This window comes from Cryptotermes secundus, unplaced genomic scaffold, assembly GCF_002891405.2.
Source record: "Cryptotermes secundus unplaced genomic scaffold, Csec_1.0 scaffold42, whole genome shotgun sequence".
Lineage (NCBI taxonomy): Eukaryota > Metazoa > Arthropoda > Insecta > Blattodea > Kalotermitidae > Cryptotermes > Cryptotermes secundus.
Genome location: NW_019720161.1, coordinates 1092208 through 1118636, shown reverse-complemented (window position 1 = coordinate 1118636; position 26429 = coordinate 1092208). Strand labels below are relative to the sequence as shown.

Sequence of the window (26429 nt, the reverse complement as noted above, 5' to 3'; positions counted from 1 at the left end):
GCGTATTTACTGACCTAGAATTTGATTCGAACCCATGTTCCTAGTGTTAGAGCTCGCGAAGATATCACGTGCCTTACGTCGCGTGGCCACTATGATCGGCATTTGTGTACTAAATAAGATATAATTTAGTTTCAGTATATTTATTACTTTTCACGCCCAACAGACTGGCACAGAGGCAAGCCTCTAGACTTGTATTCGATAGATGCTCGGTTTGAATCGCGACCGAATCATCGATTATATTGATTAAGGTTTTTCGTGGCTTTCCTCAGCCAGCCTAGGCAAATGTCGGGTTCATACCTCGCTTAAGCCATGAGGACTTCCTGCCACATCCTTCCCAATTCATCTGCCATCCTGTAATCCACTGCAGTAGTCTCGGTACTGAACGTCTTTAAATAACGCACATAAAAATCACTTTTTGCGGTTGAGCAAAAGTATCTGTTGCTCCTCATGTCGTTTGCCATTCCCTTACATTGATCCGTACCGATCTGCAGAAACGTTAACAGTTTTCTCGTTGGGTTGGACCTGCGTCAAGTAACCACATAAAGAAAATAGATAAAGCTATGCCTGTAACAGGCCGTTGAGGCCCATAGGGTTGTGAGACGTCGAGGCTTCCATATTTACTAGAAAATCTGCTCACTGATGGCGGTGAGGTTGTCAGCCTTACGCGCCGGCCGCCCTTTACCCTAGATTCCTAGTACTCATTTCTGTTAGAGGCTGAATCGACCCCAGGGTCATAGTGCGGCTGGAAGGATTAGCTAAATTGAAACATTTAATTATCTCATCGGGAATCGAACCCTCAACCTTCCGGCTTGTAGCATTATGCCTCAGCCAACTACGCTACCGCGTGCCTCCACCGCCCCGAGTAACCACATTCTCTCTCGAAATCAGCATCTAATTAGATCCATAAATTCACACACACCATTTAATGTAACTTAGCAGTAGAATATGAGGATTGCTGTCTTCTCGGTTGAGCGGCCGTGCAGTACTGCAGAAAGTTCCAAAGTATCGGAGGACCTGCTGCTCCCCACCATCTACCCTGAAGATGGAAGTAACACGTTCTTCCGAAACGTTGATAACTTTGTGACAATATGAACGCGCGTCACATCCCAGAAGACAGCAATCCTCATATTCATCGCCATGAGAAACTCAGATTTGGCATAACAGCAGAGCAGTTCAATAATTGCCTTACCCGAATAAAATTGCCCCTAAAAATATTTTACAAATGCTAACTTTGATATTTTCGTACATCATTGACCTCGACGTTCATATATTAGGCTAGCAATTATATTATGGAACACATAAATTTATTGCTTGGTTTTTGGACTTTTCCCATTGTCCGATATTATAGAAAATAGAAAACACGACATTTCCGAAACTTGATCTGTTTCCGTTTTCACCATCACCTGAGATTAGCTCTAAGGGGTCCCACTGAGTAGGTGTCTTCCCCCCTCACCTGAGGACGGAAACAGATACGGTTTCCGAAACATCCAGTTTTATATTTTCTAGAATAATGGACGATGGAAAAAGTCCAAAAACCCAGTAACTCTGTGTGTTATACACCACCGTCAGAACCACTTATAACCTACTTATATATAAATTTATTGCTATGAAGTTAATCACACTGCAAATACTAATAAATTATTTTCATTGTGTTGGTACTTCATTAAATGTTCACCATATGGAAAATAAGACGTACAATTATCCTTGTTAAGATAGAAATTTGCCTCTAATAAAGTGGTAATCCATATGAATCCAAACTGCATTCAGGCAGCAACATTTAGTGCAGATCTGCAACACAAAATGCCTTCGAAATTGATTCAGTGGTTTCGGAGGTGAAGCGTGAAGACTTTCAAATCTTCATCATTAGAATGAACACAAAATATTAAAACCTGTATTTATTTCATGCTCTACGCTGCTTCACTAGCAACTAGCTTCATATTCTGTCACATGGTTTACAGCCTATGAGCTTGTAATTTCGAAACTGAAATCAAGAACAAGGTACTCACATATAAACCTAGAAAGTGTGAAATCCTCAAGATGATATTCACAAGAAAATTGTGATCATAATACCAGAGTTCAGAACACTGCATTAAAGTGATAATTTTGAACCAAACATCGAAATTCTGATCATAGGATCCACATCAAAATCCTGACGATGATAAAGAATTTATGAGCATGATATCCACATTAAAATCTTGTGTATGATGCCGGAATTCTGAACATGATATCTATATGAAAGTCTGATATGATACCAAAATGCTGAACAGATATTCCCATGACAATCCTGTATATTATGCCGAAATTTTGAACATAATATCCACTTGAAAGTCTCATATATGATATTAACATGCTGAACAGATATTCTCATGAAAATTCCGTATACGAGGCCGAAATTCTGAACATTATGTCCATATGAAAGTCTGATATAAGACATCAACATGCTGAACAGATATTCAAACGAAAATCCCGTATACGATGTCGAAATTCTGAACATGATATCCATATGAAAGTCTTATATACTATATGATACCAAAATGCTGAACAGATATTCATATGAAATTCCTGTACATGATGCCGAAATCCTGAACTTCGTATTTACATGATGGTCTTGCCTGTGATACCGAAATCTTGAACATGATATACACAGGAAAATCTTGTTGATGGAACAGAAATCCTGAATATAGTATCAATACGAAAATCTTGTATATGATACCTAAATTCTGAACACGATATCCACATGAAAGTCTTGCAGATGACATCCAAATTCTGAACACGGCATTCACCTGAGAATGTTGATTATATCGATAACTGCTTTTTCTACACTACAAATATACCCCTGTTTTGTTCATTTCTACGGTAAATGTAAGATACTATAATTTTAAAGGTAAAGTTGTCCCTGTGCTTAACTAATTAAGCACTACGCCATGAAGTCGTAGGAGTGGATGTATCGATTCTCATTTTCTTGACCTCGGCACTAGTCGGAGTTCAGTGGTCGGATTCACGCCTCGGCCGCTTTACCCCCGGGGAAAGAGCCCCCGGTTCCCACTGGATAGGAAGTTGAATGAACCCCAGAGCCGGTATGAACAACATGAAGAAGCGACAATTGTTGTCCCCACCGGGACTCGAACTCCGACCCCACGGTCGTCCAGCCAGTAGCCAGTTCTATACCGACTGCGCTATCCCAGTTCACTCTATAACCTTAGCTTCATTATACAGGGTTAGTATAATAGAAACGGACGCTTTCAACGTTTTATAGCAACCAAAGTATTATTGATATAGCTAAAATACGTGGAATTTAGCATATATCTTTAAGTTTGTATGACTAAGTTATAAACGTTCTATGTGTGAGACTTGTCACACGGAAGATATCAATACGATAACCCAGTTCGTTCTAAACACCGCTCAACAGACCAGAGCATGGCACTGACAAGTTGACCACAAAGAATTCCGATCTGACTCCCACTGATTTTTTCTTGTAGGGATATAACAAACAGAGAGTTTTTGTTCCTCCACTTCCTGTAAGTGTAAACGCTCTAAAGCAGCGCATCACAACTGTTACGTGTGTTGACGAGGACATGCTCCGGTGTGTTTGGAACGAATTGGATTATTGTATTGATATGTGCCGTGTGACAAAAGGCTGACACATAGAACATTTGTAACTTAGTTATACAAACTTAAAGACATATACTGAAAAACCATGTAAGTATTTTGCCTATATTAACAATACTTCGGTTTCTATAAAACGTTGAAAGTATCTATTTCTTTTATACTAACCCTGTATAATATGAGAGAGCCGCTAAGTTACGAACCTTGTGAAAACAGAAACTGCTACAAAAGGGTACGTTTACTTACCATCTTGAAACTAAGCTGTTACATTTCGATGGTGGGTTGTAATATCGATTGAGTTCACGATACCGCGCTGTACTGTTCATCGTGCTCCTAATTACACTGCACGTACGAGACTAAGTCAATCCGACGCCGTTTGAAGCGAGGGCAGGTAGCAAGTGGTGCCACTATCACAGGCGATCTGTCTGTCAATAAGACACAACACAGCAACTCAAGACAATACGAACATAACTGGATATTAGCGCCTTTCATGGTATTTTGTTTGTGGATTTCAAGGTCTATTACTGCAGTTCCTGGCCGTCGGCTCGCGGTTCTAACGATGCTGGAACACTGTGGAAAACATTTCTAAAACGAACCACACGGCACAGAGTCCTTGAGAAACTAACAACGGTGAAGTTAGAACACGCTTTGATGGTTACCATGCCCAGATTCAGATATAACGTTATGTTCCAGTGGTTAATGGGATTTAAATATATGCTCCAATGGCTATAGGGCCGGGAATTGGTTTCAAGAATACGCTCCAATTGCTACAGGGCCGAGAATTGGTTTTAAGAATATGCTACAACAGCTATTATGTCCAGAATCTGGTTCAAAAATAGGCTCCAATGGCTATAAAGCCCAGAATCAGTTTTAATAATACCCTCCAATGGTTACAATGCCGAGAATTGGTTTTAAGAATATGCTCCAGTGGCTACAGGGCCTAGAATTGGTTTTAAGAATATGCTACAACAGCTTTTATGTCCAGAATCTGGTTAAAAAATAGGCTCCAATAGTTATAATGCCCAGAATCAGTTTTAATAATACCCTCCAATGGTTACAGTGCCCAGAATTGGTTTTAAGAATACGCTCCAATGGCTACAGTGCCCAGAATTGGTTTTAAGAATATGCTACAACAACTATCATGTCCAGAATCTGGTTCAAAAATAGGCTCCAATGGTTATAATGTCCAGAATTAGTTTTAATAATACCCTCCAATGGTTACAGTGCCCACAGTCAGTTTTAAGAATACGCTAAAATGATCATCATGTCCAGAATCTGGTTCATAAATAATCTCCTATAGTTGGAGTGCCCAGAATTGGTATTAAGAATGTGCTACAATGGCTATCATGTCCAGAACAAAGTACTTAAATACGCTCCAGTGGTTACAGTGCTCAGAATCGAGTTTAACGTTGTCACGTTAAGCGATATAAGTACTAGTTATAAGAAAGAATCACTTTATGAAACTCATCGTGCAGACAGGAGGTTACAGGATGTTCACGGCTGTCAAGGCTTCAAGCCCGGTGGTACTTGAAGGATACGGGGCATTATCACTCCGTACTCTATCTCATTACAAAAACTACTGCGCCACAGGACGACTGTGATAATTTTACAAATTTTACCAATTTGTTCATACTCATTTTCATTCGTGCATTTTTTTGTGGGTTATTTCACGACATTTTCAGTAGCTACACTAAATTCCGTCGAACTGTAGGACGCCAAACGAATGTTGAACTGGAAATGATTTGGAACGAACTGTTCTTGACCCAACAGGGATACTGTTCAGGCATTTGTCTGCAGACACTGACCTGGTGTTGCAGCTGAGATTCGAACCAAGTACCTTGAGAATTATTACTAAACTAATTCGCTCGATAGCTGACGTGGGTTACACCCTCGTTCTCAACCAGTGAGCCGCGAGGCGAGTTTATAAGCCAAGTGCACGGTAAGGTTTCCAAGAGAAAAATTAGTCATTTAATTAAAGGTGAAAACTACGAGGCAGCAACAGAAAATGGGGCGCAATGAAATCTTTACTAATATGAGGAGGAACCATTATATAGAATTTATAAACCACTGCATACACATAAAGTTTCCTCAATTTTTATCTGTAAAAAATTCATCACCTCTTTGTTTCATATTTTATATAGAGTAAACCACATTGTTTAAAAAAAACATGTGCTTTTATCATAAATGTCAGTCCTTTATTCTAATTCTTTTGAGACGACTTTTCCCTTCCCGCAAAGAATTAATATCTAAACTACGGCGCAAGAGCAGGTGTAACCAAGCACAGTGCTGAAAACCGCAACAACAAAAAATCCCTACGCTTTTACCCTGTTGTTGGTGGCCTGTCTTTGTTTATTTTTAACAAATTCTCCGATCATATGGTTAATACCCAGTAATGTTATGTACATCCGACGTGCTGACGTTACAGATCTCTTTGCGTATCCCTGCGCGGTGGTTCAAAAGGTACCAGCCGAGTCTATTAGTATTTGCCGCTGTGCGCTCACGCACCTGGGCGTCACGTTCCTAACATACTAATGGCGAGGTATCCTTGACGGGGCCGCTGATAGGGGCACAGATGCACCCTACTGCCCTAATTATTACTCAAAAGCTACCAGCCATACTGCGTATCTTAGAGCAGTGTTTCGGAACATTTTTCAGTTGAAGTACCCTTTGGTCCGAAAGAAATTCGCGTACTCCTTGGTCTCATAGTGAAACTTCAGGAACCCTTGGTCTCAGAGTGAAACTTCACGAGCCCCTTTTTCTCACAGTGAAACTTCACATACGCCTTGGCCTCAGACCAACATTTCTCATGCTCCTCGGTCTCAGAGTGACACTTCACATGCCTCTTGATCTCAGAGTGATACTTCATGAACCCTTGGTCTCAGAGTGACACTTCACATGCCTCTTGATCTGAGTGAAATTTCATGAACCCTTGGTCTCAGAGTGAAACTTCACGAACCCCTTTTTCTCACAGTGAAACTTCACATACTCCTTGGTCTCAGAGCAACATTTCTCATGACCCTTGGTCTCACAGTGACACTTCACATGCCTCTTGGTCTCAGAGTGAAACTTCACTAACCCTTGGTGTCAGAGTGAAACTTCACGTGACGTGCCACTTGGTCTCAGAGTGAATTTCACATGCCCCTTGATCTCAGAGCGAAACTTCAAGTGCCCCTTGGTCTCAGAGTGAAACTTCACGTGCCAGTTTATCTCAAAGTGAAAATTTTCTTACGTGGAAGAAGGGGTATAGATCTACGTGTACGGTCGGGATACTTGCGAAACTATTCTTAGGGCAGCCTTCGTATATTCATACTGGACAAGGCAGGGGTGTGACTTGCCCCCCAGCTATACAGAACGAGTAAGTCACGAATCTCGCTACACGATGTTGCTCACTATATAGCTGCTCCTAGAGAAGTGAGACGAATAAGCAGGCCTCGTGTTATCTACATTAATAAAACTGCGCGTCATTTCTTGCATTAAACTCGGTGTCCTTGGTATTTGGGTTACTACTGATTTACAATGGAGCCAAGATATATTGGACCGAAGATCATTATCCGTCTACCTTAATATAAAATGTCTGACTTGTGTTTCATGTATGGGTTGGTTACCATAACAACAGAACTACACGCAGCAGCCAGTACCTTGTATAGACCCGCTGAAAGATCTCTGCAAAGGATGTACGTCATGCTATAGCACACAAAATTACCAAGGGAGTTTTCTGAGGTTTCACCCACTAATGGATCTGAGCTCTTCTTGAGAAGCTGCCAATTGTGTAGCTACTCAAGAATTTCCCAGCATTTTATGGAACCCGAAGGTTCATTACCGTCTTCACAAGAGCCCTCCACTGGTCCCTATCCAGAGCTAGATCAATCTAATCCATAACATCCCATCCTATCTCTCTGAGATCCGCTTTAATATTGTCCACCCACCTACGCCTTGGTCTTCCCAGTGGTCTCCTTCCTTCTGGCTTTCCCACAAATATCCTATATGCATTCCTCTTCTCTCCCATTTGTGCTACATGCCCGGCCCATCTTATCCCCTTTGACTTGATCATTCTAGTTATGAAGCTCCTCATTATGCAGTTTTCTCCAGCCTCCTGTCACTTCATCCCTCTTAGGTCCAAATATTCCCTTCAACACCCTGTTCTCAAACACCCTCAGTCTGTGTTCAATCAGAGACCAAGTTTCACACCCATACAGAACCAATACAGTGTTCAATACATACCATTACACCGAATAAAATGACTCAGAGTGTAGAGCTATATATTTGCTTTCGGGAAGCACTCTATTCGAATCTCGGTCGAAGTATCAACTATCCTCACTGAGGTTTATCTTGGTTTTCCTCAATCCCTACGACCAAATCCTGGAATAGTACCTCAGTTAGGCTATAACAGTTTCCTTGCAGAACCCTGCCAATTCATTATTCCGCAATCATTCCACCATTCAGTGATGTACAGTTTAAGATAACAGACTCGTTACGTGAACCGTGCCTAAATAAAATTAAGTAAAACCTGTATCTAAGTGTTCTAACAGAAAATCAATAACCTGTCAGTCATTATAACCCTGCTTCTGAGGAACCGTTACATCAATACATGTACATCCTGGGCCAAAATATTTGCAGGTTTTAGAATGTTTCGTTATTATGTGGTTCGTTTCGAATCTCGACCAAGAAAAAGAGATATTTCCAGACAAACTATGTGAAATAGGCCACGACTGTTTAGCCACTTGACCCATTCCAGTTCATTGCCCATAACTTAATCTTTTGTTAGAACTGTAACATAGGTAAGATTAAAATAACTTCTTGATGTAGCCTACCTGATTTCGTGGCGCCACACTCTAAATTCGTCATAAAATTGTGTTCCACAGTTTTAACAGTTCTACATAAATGGGAACATAATGAAGATCTATTATGGAGCCATCTATAGAGAACTGTTAAAGTGTGTAATATAATTATGTGACGAACCGCCTCTGTTGTCTAGAGGTCAGAGTTCCTGGCCACATATTCAGAGGTCCGGGTTAGATTCCCGGCGCTACCAGATTTCTCTGAGAAGTAGTGGAACGGGGTCCACTCAGCCTCGTGAAGATAATTGAGGAGCTATTTCAAGGAAACAGTGGCTCCGGTCTAGAAAACCGAGGTGAACGGCCGTGTTGATCCGTTGCGCTGACCACGTGTCACCCTCTATCCGCTAAATTTGGCACTAAATTCGCCGAAAAGCGGCGGTCGCTCGGTCGGTACAGTTCGCTTGCGGATTACAAGGCACGGAGTTTTTTTAGTTATGTGACGAGTTTTGAGTTTCATACCACGAAATAAGGTAAAGTGTGTCTAATATTCTCTGAGGACACGCCATCATAATATGGACTCTTAGTACGTCATTACGAAGTTGCTAGATTTTATTCTCTGCAGAGATGGGAGTCATAATCGCTATGCCGGAGATCTCGGTAAACACATAGAACCTTTCTTCCGTACTGTTGCATATTGAAAGCACCCTCAAAGATGTCCTATACAGAAAGTATGCGACAAAATTCGGTTTAATCTGTACAGCCTGCATTCTGGAAGATGTTAAATACTCTAAGAATCAACTACTGAAATCATGAGGGGACGCGATGGAAGAACCTACCGCTCTGTACGTCATTTAGCCTGGTCGGGCATAACCTAGAAAAACAAATTATATTTATTTCGATTGTGAAAACATAACGTTTCAAACCTTCGTGCGTAATGTATTGTGGCATGCATACCCATTGCTAGGTAACGACCGCGAAATAAGCAACTATACAACAGCCGAGTCTAGGTAATGACTCTGCAAACAACGGTCGTTTTTAGGCAATGACTCACTGGCCGTCACGTGGTCACCCAAACAGACACGAACGCAGCAACTGCATTGCAACAGAGGAACGTGTTTTATACGCGGTCCGTGCCGAGATGTTATAATCAGGGTTAGTTAGCTGCAGTCGGTTGGTGAGTGAGTGAGTGAGTTAGAGAACTGCTGCAGTTCAGTCGTGAGGCGTTGTCGTTAGAAGCTGGTAACTGAGACCGGTGACCTCGGGAACCCAAAAGAAAGGGGACGTCTGCTATTAGATGCCGCTACCAAACAACGACAGTGTCCACACTGATGTGTGTAACAATGAATTGTAGTTACTCCTATATCAAGGAGTACAGTATATCCGATTACCAATTCAAACCCCGTCTATAGTCACTAAAATCGTGACAGCATTTAAAACTCTAACGAGAAGATCTTGAATCTACGATTTAAGTAAGAATTTGTTTTAGAAAATCGCAGCTCTTCACTTTAAACCTCTTGATGTTATATATTCAGTCGAGAATGAGTCTTCAGTCTGACAACACCGTATCTAACATCACGAGCTTCCTCCGTGCAGAACTAGGCTGGGCTATAATCAGGAGATAACGCTGTATACAGCGATGAAGTCAAAACTGTATTTAAGAATAGCCTAACAGCTGCACTAGGCTAAACCATATTAAGAATGAAGATATTTGGAACTATAGCTGAATAAACAATAAGCAGAAAATAAAATAAAATGAAAGAGACAAAATTGGATAAACCGTGTAAAGGTAAAAGCAAAGTTATCCTTGTAACAGGCCGTGTAGACCCATAAGGTTGTGAGACGTCGAGGCTCCCACATTTTTTCAGACAGTCGGCTCACAGATGGCAGTGAGGTAGTCAGGCTTACACACCGGCAGCTTTTAACCCCCACGATGATTCCTGGTACTCATTTCTGTCAGAGGCTGTGTCAACCCCAGGGCCATAGTGTGACTGGAAGGATTAGGTCAATTGAAAAAATCCAGTAACTTCATCGGAAATCGAATCCGCGAATTTCCGGCTTGTGGCACAGTGCCTCAACCAACCGCGTGCCCCTGAATAAATCATGTACATAGAATAACTAATGAAGGAACGTCGAAATATATTAAAGCGTAAATAAAAAGGGCGTCGTGACTGAGTAAAATACTGGGAAAGACGAATGAAATGAGGATATTAAATCGGAACAGGCTTAGTTACTTATAACATGAAGCGCAGAAGAAGTCAAAACTGTCTTACATTACGCCATTTTATTTTGCGAAGTATGAGAAAGCAAGAACTCAGCGATTCTCTGCTTGCTGCGTACCTGAAGATGTAGGCTACATTTTCCTCTGAAACGTCAGTTGACATTCAACGGATTACTTGGCGTTATATCCCAAAAGACACAAATCTTCATAACCACCGGTGTCAGCACCTCAAATCCTAAATAGCAGATTTTATTGTCAATGTACGACAGGAAACAGAATCGCAACAAAGGAGGTGATGTTGAACACAAGGACTTGTCTTCCGTAAAATTGCATACCCAAAATATTTGTATCCATAGACATGTTTTAGACAGTAGGAATTTATATAGACAATTGTGTGTTAAATTAAATTTGAGCTCCTTACACAAGTGACTGTGGTGATTGCTGTCTTCTGGGATATGATGCCGTGTAGTCTCGTACAGCGATACCAACGTTTTCACACCTATCATGAAAATTTTAGCAATAGGTTCCTCTGAAACGCTGATAACTATCTACCCGACTAAAGGCCGACATATTCCAAAATTGTAGTAATCCTTTTCAACTTGGCTGTGTGGACTGAAATTTTCTCGGGTGATCAGCCGTGTCAATGCTGAACTACAAACCAACGTTTCAGACATCTCCTCGGTCTCCAACATCAGGGTCGATGTGGTGAATGACCATTCATTGCTGATATACAAGTTTGTCAGATCGATGTCTCTTCCTATTGGTGTATTATGCAGTATGAGGGCGGAGGCAAACTGTGTGGTCACTCATCCGACTCTGACCTTTCACAGTGTTGCTTATCCCTTTAAAGACCGAATTTCTTCCACATAATGTATACAAATTCAGTCCGTAACTCACAGGAAATATTACGTCTCCGCTACAAATCCCAACCGGTTAATGCTGTTTACTGTGAGTACCATAGTCAAAGTCAAAGTCACATTGCGACTGACGGGCAGTCAGTCAGTAAGTCTTGGTGTCGAGCACCCTCCTGGGTTTCATGACCAGATAGTTATTACTGTTTGACAGTTTAGGTCTTGTTTCTGTGGGCGCCCTCTCTGACGAGGGGACGGGTCGGTCTTTTGTTTATGCTCCTGGTCCTTGCCAGCGCAGTATTTCTCGGGTCAGAGTCCCTTGGTACTCGAGACCATATATTACTGTCTCAAATTTGAGACTTCCCTTTTCGTCGCCTCCTATGACTCGCAGGGTCACGGTGGAGGTATTCGACCCCCGTGTGAGTACCATACGGAACACACAAATAATATAGAGCTTCAGTCCGTACCTCACAGGAAACACGTTATATCTGCGCTACAAAGCCCAACCGGTTAATGCTGTTTAGGGAAACAGTCGCTGTTTATTGTGAGAATCTGACGGAACACACATATACCCTTTGTGGTACGTTAAAGCATAATGGTACATATAGTGACCACTGGAAAAATATTGTCCGCTTTGGCACGGAAGTGCTTAGTATCGACCTCGGCGGATTTGAATTAATTCTTCTGCGCACTCTACGTGTTACGTACGCGCAGTCTCCATGTTACCTTATGTACACACACACACACACACACACATATATATCCAGTTAGAAAACAGGTATCATAGTAGTTAGTGAGCATGCGTCCCCTAACAGAGAAGCACTAACCACCACAGGTCAACTAATCTCATTCAGCTTATCCTAAATTTCAGATCTCTTACCTGGTAGGAGTGGAAGACATGTTAGTTCAGCTCTGGAATGTCACACGATAGGATTTTATTGATTTACTTCCGACTGTGTGCTATATATGCAGTAAGCTGGAAGGTTAGCCTCACAGACAGGCCATGAAAACAGAAATTCCTTGTGAACAACCGTTAGCTGTGGTCCATCGTTGTAACATCCATGCCTCCGGGTTCTGCGTCGCCATGTGTCCCAACAACCCTAAGTAACACGGTGGGGGCTGTTGTCATGACGTCTCCGGGAGGGGTAAAGAGGGTGACGGGATAGCGTCGACGCAGTTCATACCGCCGTCGTAAGAAGCTACTTACGCCGTCGCTGTCCTCAGGGTGTAAAGACATGCAGCACGAATGACGTGGCCTTTTGATATGAATCTTCAGATTCATCCGGGATGTGACGCGGTGTAGTTTGGTAGATATATACCAACGTCTCGGATGAAGCTGCTGACTCCATCTTCAGGACAAAGAAGATGGAGGAAAGAGGTTCCTCCGAAATGTTGGTATCTATCTACCAAATTACAGGTTAACACATCCCATAAATCCATAGTTCCAATATTTATTGCACAGTATTAACGCCTGGAATGTGACGCCGTGTAGTCTGGTAGAAGTTCACCGACGTTTCGGAGAAACGTAGTGCTGCTCCATCATCTAAGAAATTAAGCTCTTGATTTCTCCTAGTTTTCTTCTTGGCTTCTCTTCTTTCCTGAAGATGAGAACAGTACTTACCTCTGAAATGTCGGTGCACTTCTTAGGCCACAAGACGTTATATCCAAGAAGATGGCACTCTTCATAGTCACAGATAAGCGTATATTTTAACAACAAAGTATACAGATAAATGAAGAAATCGCCTATGAAGAACCCAAATATTTACCAACTAATTTCATGGAGCTGAGGCCTTCTTGAGGAGCTGCAAATTATGCAGCTACTCAAGAATTTTCCAGCATTTTATGGAACCCGGAGGTTCACTACCGTGTTCACAAGCCTCCACTGGTCCTTATCCTGAGTCAGATGAAACTAGTCCATACCTATTACCGTATTTCTCTAGTATCAATTTTAATATTATACTCCCACGTATGTTTGTTTGCCTGTGGTTCTGTATGGGTGTGAAACTTGGTCTCTGACATTAAAGGAGGAACACAGACTGAAGGTATTTGAAAACAGGGTGCTGAGGAGAATATTTGGACCGAAGAGAGTTGAAGTGACAGGAGGTTGGAGAAAACTGCATAATGAGGAGCTTCATAACTTGTACTCTTCTCCAAGTATAATTAGAATGATCAAGTGAAGGAGGATGAGGTTGGCAGGGCATGTAGCACGAATGGGGAGACGAGGAATGCATATATATTGGTTGGAAAGCCAGAAGGAAAGAAACCACTGGGAAGACCAAGGCGTGGGTGAGTGGACAATATTAAAATGGATCTTAGAGAGATAGGATGGGATGATATTGATTGGAATAATCTGGCTCAGGATAGGGACCAGTGGAGGACTCTTGTGAACACGGTAATGAACCTTCGGGTTCCATAAAATGCTGGGAAATTCTTGAGTGGCTGCAGAATTGGCGGCTCCTCAAGAAGGCCTCAGCTCCATGAGTAAGTAAGTAAGTACTCCCACTTATGTCTACGTTTCCCTAGTTGTCTCTTTCTTTCTGGAATTCCTATCAGAGCCTTGCATGCATTTTTCTTCGCTTCCTTGCGTGCTACATGCCCTAATAATCTCATCCTTTCTGACTTAAGCACCATCAGTGCGTAATTTAAAAGTGCGTGTCATTCCAGGAATGTAACACATTTGTGATGCCACCTACCATCGGCCGATAGCAGATCCTAGCTCAGATTCACGCTGTAGCAGTGACAGACCGCAAAGTAGTAGATTGATGGCTTGCACACAGCTGCTCTGAAGTTCCGTGTATATCCCGTGTTGGCTCCGTTAATTTCTCTCTCCACTGGACACTTCACAGTTGGTTAAATTTCATAAAAATGACGGAATTTGCTGGTTCAGAAGAGGGGAATTCCTGTCAGGCGGCCGTCCGCTTAATGTAATAGCACCACTGCACAATGTGGGTCAACTTATTGCAATTACTGCTCTGAGCTCCCCCAGCCAGTTATCAGTCCCCCCTCCCCCGTAGCCCCCTATTGTCGTCACCGCTTTTCACACTTCATGCCGCTGTTAACTGATATCAGTGCTATATAGGGACATCGCCACCAACAGCTGGGACAGACCCTCTGCAAAAGAACTGGCGTCTTGGTCGAAAGCAATAGGCCCCACAGACGTTCTGACACAGGATTCTCGCCCTTACAGCATTCCAACCCCCCTAATCATCCCGTTTCAAAATGTGCGCAATGAAAGATGTCATTTTCGATAATTTTGGGGCACGCTGTTAGCGTAGTTGGTTGAGGCACTATGCTACAAGCCGGAAGGTCGTGGGTTCGATTCCCGATGAGATAATCGGATTTTTAAATAGACCTAATTCTTCCAGCCGTACTATGGCCCTGGGGTCCACTCAGCCTCTAACAGAAATGAGTACCAGGAATCTTCCTGGGGGTAAAGGGCGACCGGCGCGTAAGGCTGACAAACTCACCGCCATCTGTGAGCTGATTTTCTAGAAAATGTGGGAGCCTCGACATCTCACAACCCTATGGGCTTCCACAATCTGTTACAGGGATAGCCCATGATGCAACTGTTGCCACTACCCCGCTATTTCTTGTCATTTTTTCCACGACTAACCCAGAACTCAGGTGTAAAAATAAGGCCTTACGTATTTTGAATCTCCAATGTTTATATATATATGTGTGTGTGTGTGTTGAGTTTTCATAGGCCTGTCCGGTGAATGGTATTAGTAAATACTAAAACGTGATGATATGCTGCCTGATCAGGGTTAATTACACACTTCCAGCTCGTGGTGATAAAGAGAGTATACAGTTTTGGTTATGATTAGCAAGGGAAAATTGAGAGAAGCCCTTGCTACAGTGCCACCTCACCACAACATATCTCTTGACGTCACCCGGAAACCTATCAGCCGTGAGAAGTTAGCGCAAAGACCCTAAAGCCAAGCCCCTGTGAACTACTTGTACAAACAAGGAGTTCCTGGAAAAATAAATCGCATGTTTTCCTTTGATACCACACAGACCTCATAATTAACGATGCGCTCAACAGTTTTTCTATTGTTGCGGATGTATTCGTTGCCGCGGTAACGTGTTTACCTATCCGTTACGTGGCAACAATAAGGGATACATATATAGACACACAGACCGATGGGAGGGATTTATGTAATAGGTAGTTGAGATGGTCTCAGGTGCCATGATATACATACCAAGTTTCATAAAGATTGGTTCAGGCATTCTAAAGTTTATGGAGACACACACAGACAGCATAGTGATCGCATAAGCCTACTTTTTGCTTTTAAAATATGGGAAGTAGGCTAAGAAGCTCTTTTTCTTTAAATTACCCACTGAACAGGGGGCATGATGGGGGCCACAGCCGTTCTGGACGCTGTGAAGAGGTGAAAATAATTCTTTCGTCGTCCGTCCCGTAGCGTCGCTACAATACTGGATGAGTTATCCCGGCTCCGTTGAAATAAGGAGCACAGAGAACATATATATCATTTTGCAATAACACAAGGTCATTTATTTAAATAGCCACAACAAAAAGGATGACTGTTTCGTGAACAGTGGATAACCTAGACCTTTGTATGTCGTCGGGAGTGGCAGCATGTGTTCCATCAGACTGCTCAATCTACAGATTGTTCACACACATACAAAATGTTCCAGTAGTTTGCACTACACAGGGTCCTGATAGACTGCTAGATTATTACACCGATTATAATAGGTAAAAAGGTAAAGTTGTCTCTGTAATTAACTACTTAAGCACTACACCATGAAGGCTTATGAGGAGTGGATGTATAGATCCACATTTTCTTGACCACTGCACTAGTTGGAGGCGAGTGGTCAGCTTCACGCCCCGGCCGCTTTACTCCCGGGGAAGGATCCCCCTGTACCCATTGGATAGGAGCCTGGGTGGGCCCGACAGCCGGTCTGGACGCTGTGGAGAACAGAACAGGAAGTTCTGGGAAGAATTAATTACCCACTTTCCTTTGACACGACGTGGAAAGCATAGAAAACGAAGAAAAATATAGCTGGATACAGACACCCAGAAAAGTGATCTCATAAACTTCCTTAATATGACACGGACCGCAGAGAAAACGAAAAAGTATGGGATACACAGCAAGGTGACCTCATAGGCATGCTTTCCATATTTTTTGAAAATAAGGAAAATAGGTTTGGTTTTTCTCTTCCACTGCTACAGGCCGGCGCTGTGATCCACACGGCCTCTGTAACGGCCTTAAATAATATTTCTCAGCACGTAAAGTGGTCGCACGGTGAAGATAACCGCTAATATTTATCTAGCGTCAGGATTAAGACAGCATGGAGCTACATCTCCACTCCCCCACACGTCTATATATCATACTGCTTGAAGTACGGGGACTATTTCACCACAACCTTACCGCGTTATGAAAAAGTATTTATCATTAAGTGTGACTTATGGCACCATTAACCATATTCAAAAATAATGTATAGATAATGTTTTGGTTGAAGAGTACTATTTTCTGAATTGTAACGCTGAGTAGTTCGGAGCCAGGCGTTTCGACAAAACATATCTCCATCTACAGGGTCGAATAATAAGCCAGACAAGAAATCAATAGTATCAGACGGCAAATAGCTCTGCAAATCTACTTTCCCATTATAACTGTTAATTAATTAGAAATTAGCTTAAAAAGTATTTGGTTCCTACTTGCTTCAGGTTCAGCCTAATCATAAAGAGGTTTCTCTTGCCCGTTTTTGATGTTTTTATATTCAAAATTTCTACTGACGAGTGTTGTTATCATTTCTTTGTGTGCTCATTATTAGAGGGTAATTACTGTAAAGAGTGCATAGTATTGCAGATTATGACTTTTAGCATCCGGGCGGAAGTTTTATTATCACCTTCAAGCACAACGGTCTGTCTGCTGCTTCAGAGAAGTTCGTTCAACGTAAGATGTTCGTTCACCCACTAAACTACTTGAAAAATCGAAAGACGTTTTATATCCCTCGATGATTTCATTCAGTTGAAGACTATCTAAAGGTTAACTCTGAGAGAAAATTTGGTTAAAATTGAAATCCGCAATTGTTATCAAAATTCCAGCTAAGTGGATAATTTTTTTTTTATTTTGAAATATTTTTACAATCTTCTCAATATACATAAATAGAGTAATTAGTAAAAGGGATGGGTGTGTGTAATATTGAAGCAGCTATCATCCTTCGATGATTCTCTGGTGCTTATCTAATGAGATCCTCTGGCCACATTCTGTTTAGCCTCCTTCATATTGCTGGTTGGTTGAAGGGGTTTCTTATTGGTTGGTTGTTGTTTTGAGTGGTCCGGTTTTTGTGTTTCTCCGCGTAGGCTCTGATGACTTCTGTTACATATGGTATGCTTAGATCATTGTCTAAGGTAGCGTTTGATACGTACCAGGGAGCATTAAATACTTTTCTTAGTGTTTTGGATTGGAACGTTTGGAGAATTTTTGTGTTGGAAGGTTTGCTGCATCCCCATAACTCCATCCCGTAGAACCAGCCTGGTTTGATTATCGTTTTGTATAGGATTATTTTGTTTTCAAGAGATAGCTGTGATTTTTGTCGATTAGCCAATTCATATTTCTGGTTTTGAGCTCTAGTTGTCTTCTCTTAGCTTTTATATGCGTTCTCCACGTTAGTTTTTCGTCAGGGTGGAGTCCTAAATACTTAACTTCTTGTTTGATGGGTATGAGGCTGTTGATACTAACTTGCGGGCAGGCAGCTCTTCTTGTTGTAAATGTTATTTGGGAGGATTTTGCAGGATTTACTTTGATTTTCTATTGTTCCATCCAGTTTTGGAGTGAGTTGAGGTGTTGCTGAAGTTTTTGGGAGACTGTATTTGGATCTTGGTCTGATGACATTATTGCTGTGTCATCGGCGAATGTTGCCATTAGCGTATAGTCTGTTAGTGGGACGTCAGCTGTAAAGATTAGGTACAGAAAGGGCCCAAGACGCTGCCCTGTGGAACTCCTGCTCTTATTAGATGGTATTCGAATAATTCATCGTCGATTTTTACTTGGTACTAACGTTCGTTCAAGTACGATTTTATGGTAAGCTATAATTGTTCGGATAGGTTCTTTTTTAGTTTCTACAGTAATCCTTTGTGCCTTACTTTGTCAAAAGCCTGCTGAACGTCGAGAAAGACCGAGGTACCTGTTTTCTTTCCTTCGATGTTTTCTTTTGTTTTGTTGATAATTCTGTGACACTGCTGGATTGTGGAGTGATTTGCTCGGAAACCAAATTGGTGCGTAGGGATTATGTCATTAGCAGATTTTGTTTCTGCAAGTCTTTTAAGGCTAAGTCGTTCGAATACTTTGGATAGTGTGGGCAGTAGGCTTATCGGTCTGTACGAACTGATTTCGGGTGGCGGTTTTCGGGGTTTTAGTATCATTATGATTTGGGCGTACTTCCACCATTGCACAGGAAAGTAGCACAGTCGCATCATGCTGCTGTAAACAGTTGTTAGCAGTACGATGGCTTTTCGTGGGAGATTCTTTAGCAGGGCGCCTGTTATTAGATCGTATCCGGGTGCCTTGTGAGGGTTGAGCAGGTTTATTAAACTGCCGACCTCTGTTGGCGAAAAGTCTCTTATCGGTGGCAACAGCTGACAGGGAGAGTTTAGGAAGGTTTCGACTTCGTCCTCCTTGTTATTTTCGTTGTTTGGTGTGAAGACTGTTGCAAGGGACTCAGCGAATAAGTTTGTTTTCTCTTTATTTGTCCGTGCCCAGCTTCTGTCTTGTTTTCTAATCGGTGGTATTGCAAGTGTTGGTCTTTTAAATTTCTTTGTGGCTTTCCACAGTGAGTGGTCTTCTGGTGTTAAGTTTGTAATATTGGGTTTGAACGTTTCGTTTTTGGCTTGTTTTATGGCTGATCGTCGATTGTGAGTTAGCTTGTTGAGTTCTGTTTTGTCCAGTGGGTTTCTGCTATTTTGCCACCTGCGTCTTGCTTGGCGTTTTTTGTAGACTAATTCCCTGATGTGTAGTGGGACGTTAGGAGCTTCCTGAGTTGTCTTCTTCCGTTCTGGTGTGGATATCCATGCAGCTGTTTGTATTAGTTTGGTTATGTAGTCCACTGCGTCTTCAAGATCTTGGTTTTCTTTTAGGCAGAGATTTAGAGCAATGTCGTTGATGTAATATTGGATTTGTGTCCAATTGGTATCTCTATTACAAAGTAAGTGGATACCCGTGAAATAAAAAAGGTGAAAGTAAAGCTACCCCTGTAGCATGGCCGCGCCATAGCTCAAGCGGTTAATCGCTGGCTTCCCACCGCGGGGGCCCGGGTTCAATCCCGCGTCTGGTCAAGTTGGATTTGTGGTGGACAAAGTGCCGCTGGGGCAGGTTTTCTCCGAGTACTTCGGTTTACCCTGCTAATCTTCATTTCACCTAATTCTCCATCGTCACAATCACCCGGGGCAGGCTACAATAGGCCAATCAGTGGCGGCCGTGCCGAGTGGACCCAGTTTGACTCCATCCCCCACTAAGCGAACTTAAAAAACATATCTTTTACCCCCGTAGCATACCGTGAAGGCTCATAGTGTTGCGAGACGTCGAGGCTCCCACATTTTCTAGACCAATGTTCCGCAACCTTTTCCTACTCGTGGCACACCACGAAGTATCCATGACTCAACACGGCACACCAAAATGTTATTCCCCTCAAAAACGCATAATATCAGACAATTAATATAAATACGTAATGTGATCAACTTATTACTATAATATTATTATTTTATTATCATTAAACAGAAATCGACTCGTGCGTTTATTAACTATTAACTTTAATTCACTGTAGAGTGTAGAAAATACACTTCTATTACTATTAAAGTAAATACAGTAATTCTACTCATACCCTCAATGTGATACTTGCGCCTGCTTAGCTGCACACAGGCGACTGATCCGTGGTGGAATCGTTGACAACGCAAGTCTCATTTCTTCATCGATGGATTTAAGCCGCTCCCTCTTTGATGTCTTAATTTCAGTTAACTTCGAGAAGCCCAGTTCACACAAATATGTAGTTGACAATGGCAATAACACATTAACTACCATCTCGGAGATAGCCGGGTATTCACTCCTTATTGCCAACCAAAACGTATCCAAAGGCACTTCGAGAAGTTTTAGTTTCAATCTTCTGTCTGCTTTTAAATCTGCGAGTTTCTTCTTGTATATTAATCGGAAGATGTTCTGACTTCGCAACGAATGGATCACGAACCCAGTCGAAATCTTGTACACTCTCTCCAAAATACTTATTGAATTTCTGCTGTAGCATTTCTATGTTCTTTAATTGTGTCCATCACCACTTTATTGCCGTCAGCAAGTGACCATACAGTCGGGGACAGATCAAACGACCCATCTGTAATTCTCTGTATCCACAAATTCAGCTAATTTACAAATCCTTGTACCTTATCCATATTAGTTAGTTTATTATCGTTCCTACCTTGCATCTTTCTGTTCAGCTCATTCACGTGTACGAAAATATCGGAAAGATATGCCAACCCTCATACCCATTCATCATCTGCAAATAAATCCGCGTACTCATGCCCCTCAACAGTCAAAAATGCACGTACCTCCTCATTAAGTTCAAATATTCGCGTTAACACTTTTCCTCGTGATAAACAAAATAGCGTTATAAAAGACAGGGAAACCCTTGCTAATCCCTGCAGTTTTAGGGAAAAGCACGTACACAGAACATGCGGCAAGTTTATCAAGGAAGCCGCGTAGATGCGAGAAAAATAAAAATAAATCAATAATGAAAACTATGATATAACAACAACTGTGAGTAAATAATTTACGTTTAATTTCTTAGAATACAACATTACTGTACATAAAAAATCACGGCATGTAATAAAGAATAAACAAGCATCATCTTATTTAATCAGTGCAGTGGCTGAGAATAAAATACAAGCATATGAAACACGGTAACTGGGATAAAATAAAACTAATTAAATTCGACAATTAATTTCTTACAATAGGTAAAAGTTCGCGTCACACCTTTCACCTTGTGACGGCACACCGGTTGCGGAACACTGTTCTAGACAATCGGCTCACAGATGGCGGTGAGGTTGTCAGCCTTACGCGCCGGCCATTATTTGCCCCCAAGAAGATTCCTGGTACTCATTTCTGTTAGCGGCTGAGTCGACCCCAGGGCCCTAGTGCGGCTGGAAGGATTAGGTAAATTGAAAAATCCAGTGACTTCATTGAGAATGGAACCCGAGACCTTCCGGCTTGTAGCATAGCGTCTCAACCAACTACGCTACCGCGTGCCTCTACCTGTGAAATAGCCGGGTCCAGATTATTATCCGAAATTGCATTGTCTCTCGCTTTGGACGCGATATCCCTGTAATCTGATAGACATGTCCAGCCTCCTTCTCCATCTATTTGCCTTGAAGACTGCGGCAGCAGGTTCCTCCGAAACGTCTGTAAATATATATTCGTTCAGATCCTCACTTCCCTATATCACGTACTACTACTCTCACTCTCGGCTCACTCTTCTATCCTGAAGAGGACTGCAACAGAAACTTCTGAAACGTCTATAAATATCCAACTGAACCACTAATCTTCCTCCAGATATTCCCTTCCCTATATCGGATACTACTTCTTACGCCTCGATAGCCCAGTCGTGTAGTAACTGTTAACGGGCTGGACGGCCGAAGAGTCTGATTTCGAGTTCCTGTACTGGCAAAATTTGTCTCCTTTCTACACCGTCAAGATCGGCTCTGGGGTCCACCTAGTCTCCTATCTGATGGGTATCGGGGGCTCTTTTCCTGCGGGTAAAGCAGCTCGGCCGTTAAGCTGACCACTCGCCTTCAACTAATGCCGAGGTCAAGAGTATGTGGATCTATGTTTCTACACCCCCACACGTCTTCATGCTGTATCATACTTGTGCCGCGCCCGGCTCACCCCTTCATGTTGCTCAGTCGCCATTTTGTGCTGACGAATCACTCACATAACATGGCTGCGCTAAACGAAACAGCTAAAAAGCATTTCGTTAGAAAATTGCTTTCGATAACTCTTTTGTTGTCAAGTTAGCGCAGAGATGACGGGTCTCTTTCGGGGGAACGGACCGTTAGTGTTCTGGTAACGATATTAAATTTAATTGACACTTATCTTGGAGCAATACACGTGTTAGGCTTGTGAAACTGCATGACGTCAGGTTTTCTCGCAACGCTGAGTCTTTCTTCTCGTCTAGGAACTATTGGGAAACAGAGCAAATAAAGGACTGACTTATCAGGAATGTGATAAGCAGTAATTAAATCCGATCTACGAGTGTGATTGATAAATCGAAATCCATTTTTACTCGAATAATCTTAAGCCACCGTTACGTAAATGCATTTTGTTTGTGCCTCTTCGTTTCCTTGGAAATGAATTGATTGTAGCACACCTATCACGTGAAAGCGATAACACGTTGAAAAACCGTACAACTATGTGGTTATGTGTCATAGTTCTTTATTACTCCTTTATTCATAAGATCAACATACTAAAACATGGGTGAAGGGGAGGAACCGGAATATATTCTTATAAATTTACGTTTCAGTTGTTTAAGAAAATTTTTACGTATCGCTGATTAGTATTAAATGTAGAAGAATAATGTTTTCGAACAATTTTAATTTTTGGTATTAATATTGTGATGTAATAGGAGCCGGTATATCGACTAGCTACGGGTTGGACGACTGAGAGGACGGAGTTCGAGTCCCGGTAGGATCAAGAATTTTTTCTTCTCCACGTCTTCCACACGGACTCTGGGGTCCACCCAACCTCCTATCCAATGGATACCTGGGGCTCTCCCCCCGAAGGTAAAGCGGCCGGGGCGTGAAGCTGACCACTCACATCCAGGTAGTGCCAAGGTCAAGAAAATGTGGAACTATACATCCACTTCCCCATACGCCTTCATGGCGTAGTGCTTAAGTAGTTAAACACAGGGACCACTTTACCTTTTTATATTGTAAAGTTTCCCCTGTGCTTAACTAATTAAGCAAACATGCCATGAAGGCGTATGTTGGAGTGGAGGTATAGCTCCGTTATTCATGACCTTCGCACTAGATAGAGATCAGTAGTTAGCTTCACGGTCTGGCTGCTTCACGACCGTGGAAAGAGCCCCCGGTACCCACTGGATAGGAGGTTGGGTGGGTCCCGGAGCAGGTCTCGTCGCTGCGGAGCAGAGAAAAATTCTTGCTTCTGTTGAGAATCGAACACCGGTTGTCCAGCCGGTCCGCTATAAGTCCCCTCTTGACCGCCTCTGTGATCTAGTGGTCAGAGTTCCTGGCTACAGATCCAGAGGTTCCGGGTTCGATTCGCGACGCTAGCAGATTTTCTGAGAAGTAGTGGGTCTGGAACGGGATCCACTCAGGCTCGTGAGGACAACTGAGGAGCACTAACTTCGTCGAGAAGCGGCGGTCGCTCGGTCGGTGTAGTTTCCTTGCGGGCTACAGGCCACGGAGTTTTTCATATTTTGAAATCAACGTATTCACGTAGCAGATTCTGAACAAAATGGTAGCAAGCATTTACAGCAGCCGCCAAGACTCTTTCGGGGGAAGGGGAACAGCCAATTACTAAGGTGGAGGACAGCCAGAAAATTTGCTTACAATCTTCAGTTTAAACCTTATGAGAACCTTTCTACCGATTGCCCTAGAATACTCACGATGGAGTAATACAGTTTTTAAAGAATTGTAATTACTTCTCAAATACTTGGTAGATTCCATTTTCTTTTAAAAAAAATGGGGCGGATGTCGGCTTGCCCCTGCCGGATCGCATGCAAGCATTCGCCAAATGTTGATAATTTAGAAGAGATATTATAGTTATTGTCAGATTAGGACGTCAACATGATCATATTAAGCGATGGAAATAATTACTTTATTTCATAACAACGGAAGTTCGCCGTCGAGTAGTTAGGACTTCCTACTCGTGAGGTCCTGGGGTAAAATCCAGGCTCACACACCAACCATCCTGTCTGAGGTGCTTGTGGTTTTCCTCATTTCATCAGATCTCCTCAGCAGTGGCGACAGTTCAATTACATTATACCTCACGTCTGACAGTCCAAGGCATGGTCTGTAGTTAAGCTGCAGCTGCGCGATTTTATTGCCATCATTAAGCAACTGTCGTCATGGTTATTTTCTCAGCAGAAACAATTGTTCAGGTCGTGGGTTTATGCCCAAGACATTTCGGAATTGTCATAAGCAGACGAGTATTATGTGAGTGGAGAACTGAAATTTATAACGTGTTCTTATTCACCAATTAGCTCTAAGCAAGAAAATCTTCAGCCTTGACTCGTGTGGACGAATATGCATGCTTCTGCCACCTATCGAGAAAAATTTTAGACAGATGCATTGCATAGAGCGCATTGATTAATGGTGGGACCGGTGTGACGATGTTTTGTTTACTTGCAGTAACAGAATGCACAGCGCCAGTTACTGGGTAACAATGAATACTGGATTGGGAAAGATGTGGAAAGAAGTTGCGGAATAATTTAAGATATTGTTTCGACTTTTTCGTTGAAGGACTGAAGAAAACTTCGAAAATCCTCAGTCAAGAGCGTCAAGAGAGATCATCATGGACGGATTTCAACAAGGAAAGATTGCTTCTTCTATGCGAGGATTTGAAGTTTAAAACAACTTAACCCGGAATTCCAAGTAGAACTCCTAAATCCTACTTACCTAATGAATAGGCATCTATCCTCCATTTCCTTTACTGTTATTAGATAGCAGATGGCATTCAGTTTTACTTGATGTCCATTCAGGGCAGCAGATTGTGATACTGACCACTACCTGGTGATGGAAAAAGTTACGGAAAGACTGGCAGTGAGCAAGCAAACAGCTCACAGCGTTGATATGGAGAGGTTCAATGTCAAGAAATTAAATGAGGTAGAGGGTAAAGAGCAGTTTTGTGTTGAAATCTCAAATAGGTTTGCGGCCTTGGAAAACTTGGACACACAGGTGGATGTTAATAAAGTTGGGAAACTATTAGAGAAAATATAAAAATGTCTGCCAAAGAGAGTCTAGGTTATTATAAACCTAAGAAGCATAAGCCATGGTTCGATGAAAGATGCTCAGAATTGTTAGATCAAAGAAAACAGGCCAAATTGCAATGGTTACAGGATCCAAGCAAGTTGAATGGGCATAATCTGAACAATGTAAGACGTGAAACCAGCAGGCATTCCAGGAACAAAAAGAAGGAATATCTGAATGACAAAATTGATGAGCTTGCAATGAACAGTAAGAACAAGAATATTAGAGACCTGTATAGAGGAATAAATGACTTTAAGAGGGGTTACCAGCCTAGCAGTAACTTAGTGAAGGATGAGAATGGTGATCTGCTTGCAGATTCCCACATTTTGAATACGTGGAGAAACTACTTCTCTCAGTTATTGAATGTACATAGGGTCAGTGCTGTTAGGCAGACAGAAATTCATACAGCTGAGCCATTACTACCTGATCCTAGCCCTTTTGAGGTTTAAAGTGCTATTGCAAAATTGAGATGGTTTAAATTGCCCGGTAGTGATCAAATTCTGGCAGAACTTATTCAAGCAGGAGGCGAAATATTACGTTCTTAGATCCATAAGCTAATTATTTCCATTTGTCGTGAGGAAGAATTTCATGATCACTTGAAGGAGTCTACTATTGTACCAGTTTACAAGAAGAGTGATAAAACTGACTGTAGTAATTATTGAGGGATATCACTGCTATCAACTTCATACAAAATTTTATTCAACATTCTTCTCTCAAGTTTATGTCCATACATAGAAGAAATTATTGGGGATCATCTCTGTGGGTTCCAATGTAAAAGATAAACTACTGATCAGATCTTTTGCATTTGTCAGATATTGGAGAAAAAATGAGTGTACAATGAGATAGTACATCATGTAATTTCCTAGATAGGAACCAGCATTTCGAAGAAACCTCCTGCTTCCAACTCCTAGCTTCATTTAAATGGTTTTAATCATTGCCGAACTGAGTGGCAAGTGCTAGTCTCAATATCATATTCCCCCCCCCCC

General features: G+C 42.0%; 1 protein-coding gene across 4 annotated transcripts in view; it reads right to left on the bottom strand.

Moving 5' to 3' along the window:
* The window catches only part of LOC111866786 (protein PRY1), a 96051-nt gene that overhangs the window by 57897 nt on the left and 11725 nt on the right, over positions 1-26429 (bottom strand). Inside the window, exon 1 of one of the 4 annotated variants that reach the window (XM_023856069.2) lies at positions 14147-14397. The exons of 1 other annotated variant lie outside the window; for it this stretch is intronic. Coding sequence is in view for 2 of the 3 variants with exons in the window: in XM_023856057.2 (XP_023711825.1) it covers positions 3853-3932 (80 nt within the window). In the remaining variant the exon portion in view is untranslated. Of the gene's footprint in view, positions 1-3852; positions 4106-12333; positions 12464-14146; positions 14398-26429 lie in introns of those variants that run through there. 2 more of the 4 variants (XM_023856064.2, XM_023856057.2) reach the window with 2 other exon arrangements.